The 13,466-nt window shown below is 43.5% G+C and overlaps 1 protein-coding gene across 1 annotated transcript in view; it reads right to left on the bottom strand.

The window, feature by feature from the left end:
- DHX15 (DEAH-box helicase 15) overlaps window positions 1-13,016 on the bottom strand; it is an 82,967-nt gene extending 69,951 nt beyond the window's left edge. Inside the window, exons 1-2 of the mRNA XM_067562567.1 lie at window positions 12,839-13,016; window positions 7,100-7,448 (exon numbers count right to left, since the gene is read on the bottom strand). Coding sequence (XP_067418668.1) covers window positions 7,100-7,448; window positions 12,839-12,909 — 420 coding nt within the window. The 5' untranslated portion in view covers window positions 12,910-13,016. The remainder of the gene's footprint in view (window positions 1-7,099; window positions 7,449-12,838) is intronic.
- Window positions 13,017-13,466: the final 450 nt, after the last annotated feature.

The following is a 13,466-nucleotide window of genomic DNA, read 5'->3' as shown; positions in this document are numbered from 1 at the left end:
TCAAAACTGGCAGCCAGTCTTTCTGCCTCCACAGCCCAACCCTGGGGGAACCTCTCACCCTTCGCTTCACACACATTATGAACATAGCACAGAGATATCACAGAAGGGAGGTACTTCTCACTCATGTCCAGCCTAGTGAGGAGACTCCTCCATCTACCCAAAGGCACATTCTACAACCATTCTGCAACTGCTTAACCTCTTATTAAAATACTCCTTGTCACTGTCAAGGTGACCGGTGTACGGCTTCATTAGCCAAGGGAGCAAGGGGTAAGTAGGATCCTCCAGGATCACTATGGGCATTTCCACACCCACAATGTGAGTTTTTTGGTCTGGGAAAAAAGTACCCGCCTGCATCTTAGAGAACAGCCCCGAATTACGCATGCATCTTGCACCTTCCCAGACCACCCAACATAGATGTCGGTGAAACAAACCCTGTGATCCACAAGCCCCTATAGGACCATGGAAAAGTACCCCTTGTGGTTTATGTACTCAGTTGCTAAGTGGGCAGGTGCTAAGATAGGGATGTCATCCCATCAATGGCCCTCCCACAGTTTGGGAACCCCATCATGGCAAACACCTTCACTATATCCTGCACATTTCCCAAAGTCACTATCCTTCATAGCAGAAGTCTATTGATGGCACTGCATGCTTGATTCACAGCAGTGCCCACTGTAGATTTACCGACTCCGAACTGATTCCCAACCGAGCAGTAACAGTCGGGGGTTGCCAGCTTCCACAAAGCGATGGCGACTCTCTTCTCCACCGTCATAGCTTGTCTCAAATAAGTATTCATGCGCTTCAGGGACAGGGCCAGCTCTGAGCATAGGTCCAGGGAAGTTGCCTTTCACAAAGAAAAATTTTGCAGCCACTGATCATCATCCCACAGCTGCATAACAATGTGGTCCCACCAGTCTGTGCTTGTTTCCCTGCACTAAAACTGGCGCTCCACGGACTGCCGATGACTCATTACAGCCTGCAGCAATCGGGAATTGTGCTACTCGATGGCTTGTAGCAGCGCAGCCTCGGTGTCATCGCTGTTGTCTGTGCTTCAAGTTTTGCTCTATTTTGAAAATAATCTATGATAAGCCGCGATGTATTTGTCGCACTCACAGTAATAATGCAGAGTTGAGCTGGCTCCATGTCTCTGCAGCAATGGCAATCGTGGGGAGTAAAAAAACGGTGCAAAAATACTTTTCTTGTTTGTTTGAGGGGGAAGAAGGGTGGGGGAAGCAGCGTTGCATCATTGGACGATGACACTTGTCCCAACAGCCACTGTGGCTAGTTGCACTGTGGGATAGCTACCCACACTGCACTGCTTTGCAATTAGAATTAAGGCTGGTCAGTGTAAACGCAGGAGACCTGCGCAAACAGCGTAGGGTATACACGCTGCTGCGATTTCTAAAAATCGGCTGTGAAAGTCCACTTAAAGTAAGTCGACTTCCCTTGGCAGTGTAGACATAGCCTAAGACTCCACGTAGTCTTAGTTTCGATGTACCTTGAGCTGACTCATGACCAGACTCAGTGAAGTGTTAGTAGGAAGTCAGAAGGGATTCTGGAGGCAAGGATTAGTTAGGTATTATGAAAACTCCAAACCTTTTCAAGACGTATTTCATTAGGATGATAAATTAAAACAACTAAAATTAGCAAAAAATACAGTACACTTTTTATTGCTTATTCACTTACAAATTTGCAGTAGGTAAACCTTAGTGTTTCATCTCAACTAGAAAGGTTCTATTGTGTCTAATTTTCTATAGCAAGTGAATTTAAATATCTATTTTCAGGTCAGCAGAATCAAACGGCTCACACGAGCTGATTTTCTAAAGGACTTTATAAAACCAACAGAGTAAGACAGATACGTCTGGGGAAAGACTCACTTCCCGCAGGCTGAAGAACTTTTTTCCAGTACATCCTGCCATAGTCCAACCTTTCAGAAAAACAAGACGCTGCCAGGTGCATCTTTATGAAGTATTTACTTAACTTTCGGCTAAAGCTAATGTGGGTATTTTCATCTGGCGACAGAGAGACCCAACTTTTATTGCTTAAACTATGGGTGACACTGCTTCATTTTTTTTCAAAGTATCCAATATGTATTAAATAGCAATTGATGGGAGAGTTTCATTTTAAAAATCAGAATTTATACTTTGATCCCCAGTCCCATGAATACTTATGCATATAAGCAGTCACTCTGAAGCAAACAGGGCTCCTCATACATGTAAACTGAAGAACAATCATTAAGTATTACAGGACTTGATTTGGAATATTTTCCATTTGCCTGAAGTGACTTATGAACCTGTCTCATTTTCAAATGATGTAGGAGCCTAAATCCCCACTTTTGAAAATAAGGACTGTCTACATTACAAAGGCAAGTTGCCTTGCATCAACCTAGTTGTGCGTGTTTTTATACTTAAATTTCTCTCCCACCAACATAAGCATCCTGTTACATCAATACAATAACACCACCTTCCCCAGTGTCATTGAGTCATGGTCAATGCACTGAGGTCAACGCAGCACGAGCATAGACATTGCATTACTTATGTTGACCCTAACAGTCCTCCAGCAGCTGTCCCACAATGCCTGGCACTGACTGCTCTGGTCATAATTGTGAAATCCACTGCCCAGGGATCATGGAGATCAGAAGGCCTCCTCCCCTTTTTAAGTCCCACAAATTTTTTAAATGCCTTTTCCTGATTGTCCAACTTAGCAAGAACATCTATGCCCAACTGACCATGCTAGTTACACACACTGGCTTTGGAGTAGATAGGAGATATTGATCTCCTGGGCCTCTGGAGATAAGAGGCTGTGCAGGCACAGCTACGGACAAGCCACAGAAACATGGACATCTATAAGCACATTGCACAGGGGAAAGAAGAAGGGATACGACAGGGATAAGCAGCAGTGCTGAGTAAAAGCAAAGGAACTGCATTAGGCCGATTTTGACTGCAGGAAGACCAACAGTCAAGCCGGCGCTGAGCCGCAGACCTGCCGCTTTTACAAAGAGCTGCATTGCCATACTTGACGGAGACTCACCACCATGCCACGCACACTGTGGATACTACAGAGGAGCCCAAGACACAGGCCCCTATCATGAACAGCATGGATGAAGAGGTGGAGAAGGAAGAGGATGCGACCAGGAGGTCAGCTATGCCGCAAGACTGGACCTGTTTGAAGCTCCACCGCAGACCAGTGTCTTGGTGGTCAAGCACAGGGAAGGAACGTTGGGTAAGTGTGTAACTGTATTTCCAATTGATGTAAAACTGGGGGCACCACCCGACAGGACACAGCTAGAAATGTTTCACTAATTTACTTGTACTGGAAAAGATTTCAGAACAATTCTCCCTCTTTTCGTTGTAATCTGCTTGTCATTTCTCGCTAGTTAGGTAAGGGGGACGAAGCAGAGCAGTTATATACACAAGGTCCCTTGAATTCTCCAGAGAGAGCTTGATGAAAATTTGATAGAGGTACTCTGTAATACTCTCCCATAGCTTTCTAGGGTGGCAGCCTTATTTCTTTCTGAGTGGTAAAACACTTTCCCATGCATCAGCGATAACTTCGCAGAGGGGCCACTTCACGAATTTTGGTAAGTCACTGCAGGCCTGGGCCATGTCCGGCTTACCGGCACGTGACCGAAAGCTGGAAGTTCGGGTAGCAACCAGCCAAAAGCTGCCTGACGGTCCAGGGTAGCTTAAGCAGAGCATCGGCAGCAGAAGCAACAGATTGGATGGGACTGCTTTCAAAGTGGGTGGGCCATGGCCCACCGAGGCCCACCCGTAGCTACGCTCGTGCATGGTGGACCGAACTGAAATGTTAGATGGGCCGTATTTTGCCCACCCATGCTATAGACTCTTGTGGACCTACAGGTTCAAATATCATGGTCTTGCCTCCCTTTGCAGTCCATGGATAAGTAAAATGGACATAAATGTTCTTTCCCCTTGTTAAGTTCTGTCCCATTAAAGTTAAATGTAGTTGCTTTTAAATTGCACAGATTTTTCTTTTGCTACTGAATAAAACTATTATTTGAAAAATAATTCATCTTTATTATTTCACAAAACATGCTGCAGCATGCTTAGTAGTTCTGAAAGTGCCAACTTGTTACTGTACAGTGACACAACTCACAGGATTAGTGTAAAACACTAATCAAATGTACAGCAAGCACTGCAAAATTAATAGGTGCATTGACAGTGTTGTATTCATAGGTGTACACCAAGCACCACAAAATTTCTAACAGGCCCCAAAACAACCGGGCCAGGTAAAGCACAGTACACAACACATTATTGCAGCTCACTGTTGAAGAACTCTTTCAAAGTCCCCTCTGGACAACTCCACATTGAACTCTTCTAATAGCCCTTGTGTCTGGCTGTTCAAATTCAGCAGACAGCTGCTCAACCTCCACCGTGGCAGCAAATTTTCTCCGTTTGCTTCATAGATACTATGGAGGAAAGAGCAGCCAGCTATAACCACTGAGATGTTGTTTCACTGAGATCCAGTCTTGTGATAAAGAATGCCAGCATCCCTTCAATCTACCAAAAGCACATTCAATTGTCATTCTGCACCTGCTGAACTGGTAGCTGAATCTTTCCTAGGTGCTGTTGCAGTGGCTGGTTACAGCTTCATGAGCCAGAGAGCCAGGAGTAGGTTAGGTCTCCCAGGATCCTTATTGGGATTTCAACATTTCTGATCATAGTCCACCAGTCAAGAAAGAAAGTCCCTGTTTGTAGCCTTCTGTATTTTTAAAGCTCTGAGCCTCATGCACTTTCTTGGACCAACCAACAAAGATGCAGCCACAGTGATCCATCAGTACTTGCATAACCATAGACCTTTTGTTAATGTATTCTGTGGCACAGTGGTCTGGTGCCAAAATAGGGATATGCATACCATCTGTTGCTCCACCACAGTTCAGGAAACCCCAATGCTGCAAATCCACCCGTGTCCTGCACATTGCCAGGAATCACAATCCAACATAGCAGGAGACAATTAACAGCCCTACTCACTTGCATGACAAAGGCCCCCCCCAGTGCATTTTCCAACTCCAGAATGATCTCCCACTGACCAATAACAACCCAACGTTGCAAGTTTCCACAGTGCGACTGCCCAGTCTTCTCCACTGTCAATACCACTCTCACTCTGGTGTCTTGGCACTGGAGAGCTGCGGCTTACTCAAATTACAGATCCAGGAATGTGGCCTTGCACATCATAGAGTTCTACAGCCACTGCTTGTTATCCCAAGCCTGTATTACTATGCAATCCCATCAGTCAGTGCTCATTTCTCAGGCCTAGACACAGCACACCACCATCTGCAGCTGCTCTGTAAACACCACTGCCAACCTTGAATTGGTTCTTACGTACAAAAGCAATCTATCCTCCAAAAAATGTTTCCTGCTGATTCAGTTCCTATTGTGGTTCAGCAAATACCAGAGGATCATCCATTGAGGGACCTATCCTCCATTAACTTACCTAGTTCTTTTTTGAATCCTGATACAGTCTTGCCCTTCACAACATCCTAAGGCAAAGAGTTCCACAGATTGAATGTGCATTGTGTGAAGAAATGCTTCTTTTTGTTCATTTTAAACCTGCTGCTTATTAACTTCATTTGGTGACCCCTAGTTCTTGTGTTATGAGAAGGGGTAAACTGCACTTCCTTATTTACTTTCTCCACACCAGTCATGATTTTATAGACCTCTATCATACTCCCCTTAGTCATCTCTTTTCCAAGCTGAGAAGCCCCAACCTTATTAAACTCTCCCCATAGGGAAGCTGTTCCATACACCAATAATTTTTGTTGCCCTTTTCTGTACCTTTTCCAATTCCAATACATCTTTTTTGAGATGGGTTGACAAGATCTGCATGCAGTATTCAAGATGTGGGCATTGTTAGCTTTTTTTACTGCCGCTGCACACTGAGTGGATGTTTTCAGAGAACTAGCCACAATGACTCCACGATCTCTTTCCTGAGCGGTAACAGCTAATTTAGATCCCATCATTTTATATGTATAGTTGAGACGATGTTTTCCAATGTGCATTATTTTGCATTTATCAACATTGAATTTCATTTGCCATTTTCTTGCCCAGTCATTCTGTTTTGAGATCCCTTTGTAACTCTTCACAGTCTGCTTTGGATTTAACTCTCTTGAGTAGTTTTGTATCTGCAAATTTTGCCAGCTCGCTGTTCACCCGTTTCAAGATCATTTATGAGTATGTAGAACAGTACTGGTCCCAGTACAGACCCCTGGGGAACACCACTATTTACCTCTTTCCATTCTGAAAACGGACCTTTTATTCCTACCCTTTGCCTGCTATCTTTTAACCAGTTACTGATCCAGGAGAGGACCTTCCCTCCTATCCTATGACAGTTTACTTTGCTTAAGAGCCTTTGGTGAGGGACCTTGTCAAAGACTTTCTGAAAATCTAAGTACACTATATCCACTGGATTACACTTGTCCACATGCTTGTTGACTCCCTCAAAGAATTCTGGTAGATTGGTGAGGCATGATTTCCCTTTAAAAAGCCATGTTGACTCTTCCCCAACAAATCATAGTCATCTATGTGTCTGATAATTCTGTTCTTTATTATAGTTTCAACCAATTTGCCTGGTATTGAAGCTAAGCTGACTGGTCTGTAATTGCTGGGATCAGCTTTGGAGCCTGAGTATGGAAGATTTGAGCTTCAGTTTCTTTGATGAGCATAGCCCAGGGACAGCAGGCGGGAAATGAGTTCTAATTCTGGCTCTAATACAGACCATCTGTGAAGTCTGTAGATTAGTACACTTAGTAGATTAGTACACTTGCCTTCAGTAGTTTAAATTTCACTGAATCTTTCATGAAAAGACAACCTGCCCTTAAGAGGCAGACTAACAGGAGTTGGGAGTGGAAAGAGAAATTTCATTACATCATTTTGTAGTCATTAAGCAACTGAAAAGTTAATTAAATAAGTCTTGCTCAAGAAGGTAAGATTTGTGATGTGTCACTAAGACACTGAAATAAAATTGTTAACACAATACTAAACAATTTATCATAGTAATCCCAAAAAAACAAGGATTTAAACACTCCGGCCTATAACAAAATCTTAAACTTTAAGCATGAAGCATCGAATGAACAAGAACTCACCTGTGTCGTTTTACCAGACCCCGTCTCACCAACCAGTACAAAAGACTGGTTCCTAATCAGGATATCTGTAAATCTTTCTTTATACTCCCAGACAGGGAGCTGAAGCCGCTTCTTTAGGATTTCATAATATCGAGGTGTATGCGGTAGGTTTGTAAATGGATTAATACTCTGTGGAAGTACTGCTGGTTTTAAAGGTGGTAATCCACCACCAACAAGCAACATAGAATTAGATGAAGGACGCAAATCTTTTTCCTTGTCTCTTTCTCTGTCACGATCTCTTTCTCTGTCACGATCCCTGTCACGGTCTTTAGAACGATCATCACGATCACGGTCACGATCTCGATCCTTCCTAAAATTTACAGAATACAGCAAAAATACAGAATGTTGAAGTAAATACTTAAAGACAAGATATTGCCTATGAATGCAGGAAATGTCAAGACATCTAGATAAAAATGAAGAGTTTAGGTTCTTTTCCTTACATTCGGCAGTTTTAGAAATAAGAGCCAATCTAAAACAAAAGAACCAAAGTATTGAGCTAATGTTTCACTGTGAAATATATTATGCATATCATGCAAAATGAATGCACAGTAAATATTTTCAACAGTTTTGCAAACAGCTTCACTTCAGTGTACTTCAGAGAAGGAAAAATATCAGTTTACTTGCTTGTGTCGTTACAAAGACCAAATTTTATGTTTGATGCATATGCTGTATTAGTTATGCAAAAATTACAATAATATTCACTGTTCATGAGTGCTGTCATGTGCCTTTAAGTACAGATGAGATTAGAAAAGTGAGTATACAAAAATAGCATCTTCTTAACCCTATATATATAATAAATATCGAGAGCCAGGGCTTTTTTATATATCTCCTTACTTTCCTGACAGCTTTCTTGATCCTTTACTTGTTACCACCACAGAGCCACTTATAGTTATGGGAGGAAGCTGCATTCTATTCTTGCTCATGCAGTAGCAGAACTGGACCAAGTGTCAAATCTGTTATCAAAGATGATGCATGACCCAGAAAGAAAATACTTGATTCTCACATTCCATGAAGAGTTTGTAACTCTAACAGTTAGAAAAGTTACCTTTACACATATAAACTGAGCAAATTTGATATGTAAGTCACTGAGACTCAAACACAAATCCCATGAGTTTTAAGAATATAACTCTCCAAAGGAACCTGAAATGTATAATACATCGTTTTGTGTTCTCAGTTACGGAACATGGGACTAGTAGCTGTTGGGAGGGATAGATAGATGGATGGATGGATAGATGGATAGAGATAGAGAGAGAGAGAGAATGCACATATACAGATAACTATTGACACACACACAAAACAAATTTTATAAATAGATATACTTAAGGTTCCTAATAATAATGATAGAGAAACCAGGGTAAAAGATTTAAAAAAAAAAAAAAAAAAAAAAAGCAGAGAAACTGGGATACAAAACAAACTATGGCATTTCAAATTTGGGGCCTAAACTATATGATAAATTCCCTTTAAATTAAGAGAGAACTGCCAAGTTAAAATGAAATAGATTAATCCCAATCAGACTGGAGGGAATATTCAGCTCAGGTATCTGGAGTAAACTCAATTTGCATTTTAGTTTTATAAATCGCCTCAAGTGGCTATCAAATTTAATTTGGCCTCAGCTTTAGGTTTCATAAGAACAAGGACCGCAGACCAATAAAAATATTTCCTCTATTTCCCCTCCCCAAAACACCAGAAATAATTTTTGTGGGAGGAAAATAGTCAATTTACAATCTAATCATTCTGGAAAAAAATAATTCTGAAATACCAATAAGTCATTAGCAATACAAGTTAAGAAATTTAGTGATTTTCCACCTAAGTGCCCCTTCCCTTTAAAAGTTTCTGACCCACATTTTCAATAGCAACCACTAGATCTGGGTACTGATCTTTTAGAAGACTTGAGGCCTGATTCCCAGGCCTGGACTACTCTACAAGGTTATGTTGGCACAGCTGTGGTAGTTAGGAACGGGGGAAGACAAATCAGACCCCCCCCCCCTTGCCAACATAGCTTTGACAACAAAACCCACAATTTAGATGCATCTCTGTCAACAGCAGTCCTTCTGCTGGTTTAGCTAACCTCTGTTTGGTGAGACTGTATTATACTATGCCAGCAAAACAATTCCATATGCCTGCATACACTGTATCTACACTACGTGGCTGTGCTGACAAAGCTATGCTGACATCGGTTCTGTAGTGTAGACATGACCTCAAAGTTACAGAGGGCACTGATTCGATTAATTTAAGTTGAAGTTGTAAGTGTTCAACGCTTCTTAAAATCTAGTTGTCTAAAGCCACGCACCTAGAAAACCAGAGGATACCTTTGAAAATCCAGCCCTCTGAAACAAGTCAGCTGTAGTTGGATGTATTATATGTGGATACTTTTGTTCCTGGAAAAGATTTACCAGTAAACTAAACAAAGTTTAGTACCTCAAAATAACAGCATTCTCTCTTGCTGCAAAAGAGATAATTTATCTTATCCACATCGTCGTAAGAGTTGTAAATAAGATATTTATAAAATTAATACATTTTAAATAGGAACTGTGTCCTTTACAAATCTTTTAAAAAATATTTACAAGTAGCCCAACTTTTTCTACAGAATTTCTACAGCATGCTGTTGATACAAATCAAACTGCCTCAAAACGGTTCAATGGTCAGATACTGCAACTACAGATAAACAACTGTTATACTTACATATGTAAAAACCAAAGAATGATTGGTGACCTTTTGACTTGCAAGCTGAGGATTCCCCCAACTCCATATCCTTTGACTTTCAATCCACAAACTTCAAATGGCACAACAAAAATAATCCTAATAATATCAACTAAAAGTAAATGGCCAACTAAGCTCTTTAGAACACTTCTTATTTTCCCTTTCTATTTTGGGGGAAACAAACTCCTCTACTGGCCACCAGGCTGCCCCATATTATTCAGGGTATAGCTACACTGATGGAGGCAAATTCACCGCTGTCGGATCGATTGAGCAGAAGTGAAGACCCACTCAATTGATCCAGAAGTTGATCTAGTAAAACCACCTTCAAAAATCCACAGTGCTGTGTTGACGAGTACACATGTTTTGTCGGTGCAGCATAGTGGAGATGGCACGCTAAACAGACGTTACCAAGTCAACGGGAGTTATATGAGCTACTCCACATAGCTTGGGTAACTCCTGTTGACTGCCACCAAATTTCCCGGTAAGTATAGGCCAGGCCTCAGAATAGGCAGAGTTCCTGAAGAGAGTTGATGGCCAATTACTTTCCCTCACAATATCTCATATGCATCTCAGGCTGCTGCTGGCCATGCCTCCTTTTAACACATGAAGTAGATGAATAGGCAAGGGAACTTTTCTACCTACAAAAAACCGAAGTTGCAACCAACTAAAGATACAAAATAAATGTGTGCTATTTTACAAACTCTAAGCCCAAGATTGTTAAAAGAAGTGGCTGAATGAATGAGGAAAGGCCAATACTCCATGTTCTTATGAGAAAGGGCCCATAAGAGCTCCAATTTACGATCTCTAAATCCTTCATTGTCTGGCTTTAGAGGTGACCAATAAGAATTACTGACACCATTAAAATGTTGTTTATCTTTTAGAGAGAGACCTCAAATCTATAATATGTCAATATAGCATATTTTGTGTCACTATTACCCTCATTCTCTCTCTGCAGTGCCTCTGGTTGCTTGTTTCAAAAACTTGTTCCATTTTATCTTAATTCAGGCACTAATTCTGAAATGTGCTTTGAGAAGATGCATCAGGGCCTTGGATTGTAAACCATCACCTTTCTCATGTTATCTAAACACCATCATCACAATGAGGCTCTGATGTGACTGAAGCCCTTCTGCATTAATGTAATACCACTAATAAATATAATTATAATAAGAGCTTAAAACTTAATTTTTAAATGAAAGCTTACATTTTGCTGAAACTGATGTCTTCTTACGCCCCCACACTAGCCAGGAAAAGTATCCTTAGTTATAACTGGAAAAAGCTTTGTTTTCAGGCTTCCCAGCAATGTATTTATTCAGTTGTGAGGGACAAGTCTATTGGAATGCTGCAGAAGTAGTTTTGGAGTTTTAAAAACAGGTAATGATCTATCTAGAACAGCATGTTTAATGAGATGTGCATATACTAAACTCTGAAAATGTTTCTATTAGTAGTGAGGTCAGAACCAATACAAAGGGACAGAGAAGTTGAGAAATTGCATTTTTCTAAATTGACATTTATTTTCTATGCAAACTACACCTGGCAAAAAAAAGACACTTACTTGGAGGAAAAGTCTAGAAGCAGAAGGAGGTCATATGACAGTGAGCAGCTTTCACACCTTTTCTTTGAAAATATAAGCCTACCACTAGGATCAGACTTTTATGAATGAGACCACCCACAGTCGCATTTGATAGGGTAATCACTTTTTTAAAAAATTAAGGACTACGAACCCTCATGCTTCAGAGCATACACCAATCGCCAACTGACATGGATTAGGAAGAAATTCACCCTAATGGGAGAACTATTGCATAAGTGTCTTCTTTGGCATTTCTTGCATCTTTCTCTGAAGCTTCCAGCACTAACCACTTTCACAGAAGAGATACTGGATTAAATGGACTTCTACACTGTTGTCCACATACAACTAAGAAAATCTGCAGAATGTTATTTTAAATTTCAGAATTCAAATGCTTCAACCAAAAGATAAATTTTGGGATTTTTTTTAAAACATCCATCCCACCAATTTCCAGTCTAAGTTACAAATAAATTCTATGTAATGAAATTCACCCTTCAGTCTCCCATCATCTCTTCAAGTGAATTTACAGTTATTTTTTAATGCTTTCCCCTTTGTTGTTCACAAAACCTCCCACAAACAAGAAAAAGGGATTGATTACACAGAGAAAAGTGAAACTGACGGGGCACAAAATACTGAAAAATGCAAAGAACACAAACAAAACAATATTTTGTCGTCCACTCCCCCCCACTTCAGTTTCACTAATCATAGCTGTTACTTGTAAACAGCAGTTTGCAAAGCTGCAGACAGAAGTTGCCGAGATCACTCTAAAATTACCCAGGGAAGATAACCGGCCTAGGGCCCATCACTATGCTCTGGTTCAGGTCATGTTGGAGCCTTAAGGACCCGAGTTTAGAAATACTGATCCTTCTGCTCAGCGCTACCCTGGGACCCAGGTTCACGGGACTATCTGGCCTAGCGACGAGGAGCCGAAGAGCGGGTAACCGGAGGACGGATGGGGTCACCGTTTGCACCGATACACGCACCTCTCTGCTGTAAATCGGAGCCCACCTTGGCCAGAATTTCGGCTCCCTGCAGCGGAAGGCGGAGGGGCCGGTTCCCCGCCGCTCCCACCCAGCTCGCCCGGCGCCCCGCACCCTCCGCCGTGTCCCCTGCCTTGCACCGGGGCTCCCGCCTCTTACAGAAGACAGAGAAGCCTCCCTGGGTACTGGGAAGCCGCCGAGCTCTTGGGCCGCCCCCCCCCAAGCGGGACGAGGAGACGTGCCCGCCCCAGGGAATCGCCATGCGGCCTGTGCGTGCCGCGCCCAGGCGGCTCCGAGCCCCGCCGGGTTCCCCGTCCAGGCCCAAACTGGCGCGGAGCGAGTCTGGCGCCGAGGGTACAAAGCGGATTAGGCGGCAGCCGCTCCAAGAGCGCGAGCACCCGGCCCCCGCCCGCAGGCCGCGCGACCAGGCCCGGGCCCGGGCCCCGGCGTCCTCACCCGTCGGCGGTGACGCGCTTCTTGCTGGAGGTGTAGTCGTCCCCCAGGTCTAGGCGGTGGCGCTTAGACATGGTGTCGGCGGCAACGGGGGGGCTCCAGCCGGGGATGGGTCCGGCGGCTCCGTCCGCGCTCTCCGCTCCTAGAGAAGCAGCAGCGGCGGCAGCGCCGCGAGGCCAAGCACAGCGAGCAACTAAAATGGCGGCCGGAAGGAAGCCCCGCGCTCGGGCGAGACACTGAGCGAACGGCGTGGAAGGGGGGGAGGGGGGGAGTAATCACTCGGGTCCGGCTGGGAACCTGCCCCCAGCGCGCCGGTTCCGGCCCACGATCGCCCCCCGGGAATCCCATTTCCCATTGCCACCCGCGGGGCGCGGGCCTGAGGCGGTGACGGTGGGGACAGAGCGCTCCACCATGGCGCTGGTGGGCAGACAGAGCCGGTGCCGACTGCCACATGTTCCTAGCAGGCAGGGCCCAAGCATAATTTTTTCAGACCCAGTATAAACTTGTAACCCGGCCCCCCTCCCACACACATCCCCATGGGGGTTGCAGCCTGGGCAAGGCCCCCTAAAGTGTCTCCTTTTCCCCACACATGTTGGGGCACTGCTGGCAGGGGTGCTATGCATGGGCAGCC

The sequence above is a fragment of the Emydura macquarii genome, unplaced genomic scaffold (genome assembly GCF_026122565.2).
Source record: "Emydura macquarii macquarii isolate MOO-44397 ecotype Brisbane River unplaced genomic scaffold, CSIRO-AGI_Emac_v2 contig_2448, whole genome shotgun sequence".
Taxonomy (NCBI): Eukaryota; Metazoa; Chordata; order Testudines; family Chelidae; genus Emydura; species Emydura macquarii.
The sequence above is the reverse complement of the archived record's forward strand: the minus strand, read 5'-3'. Positions and strand labels throughout refer to the sequence as shown.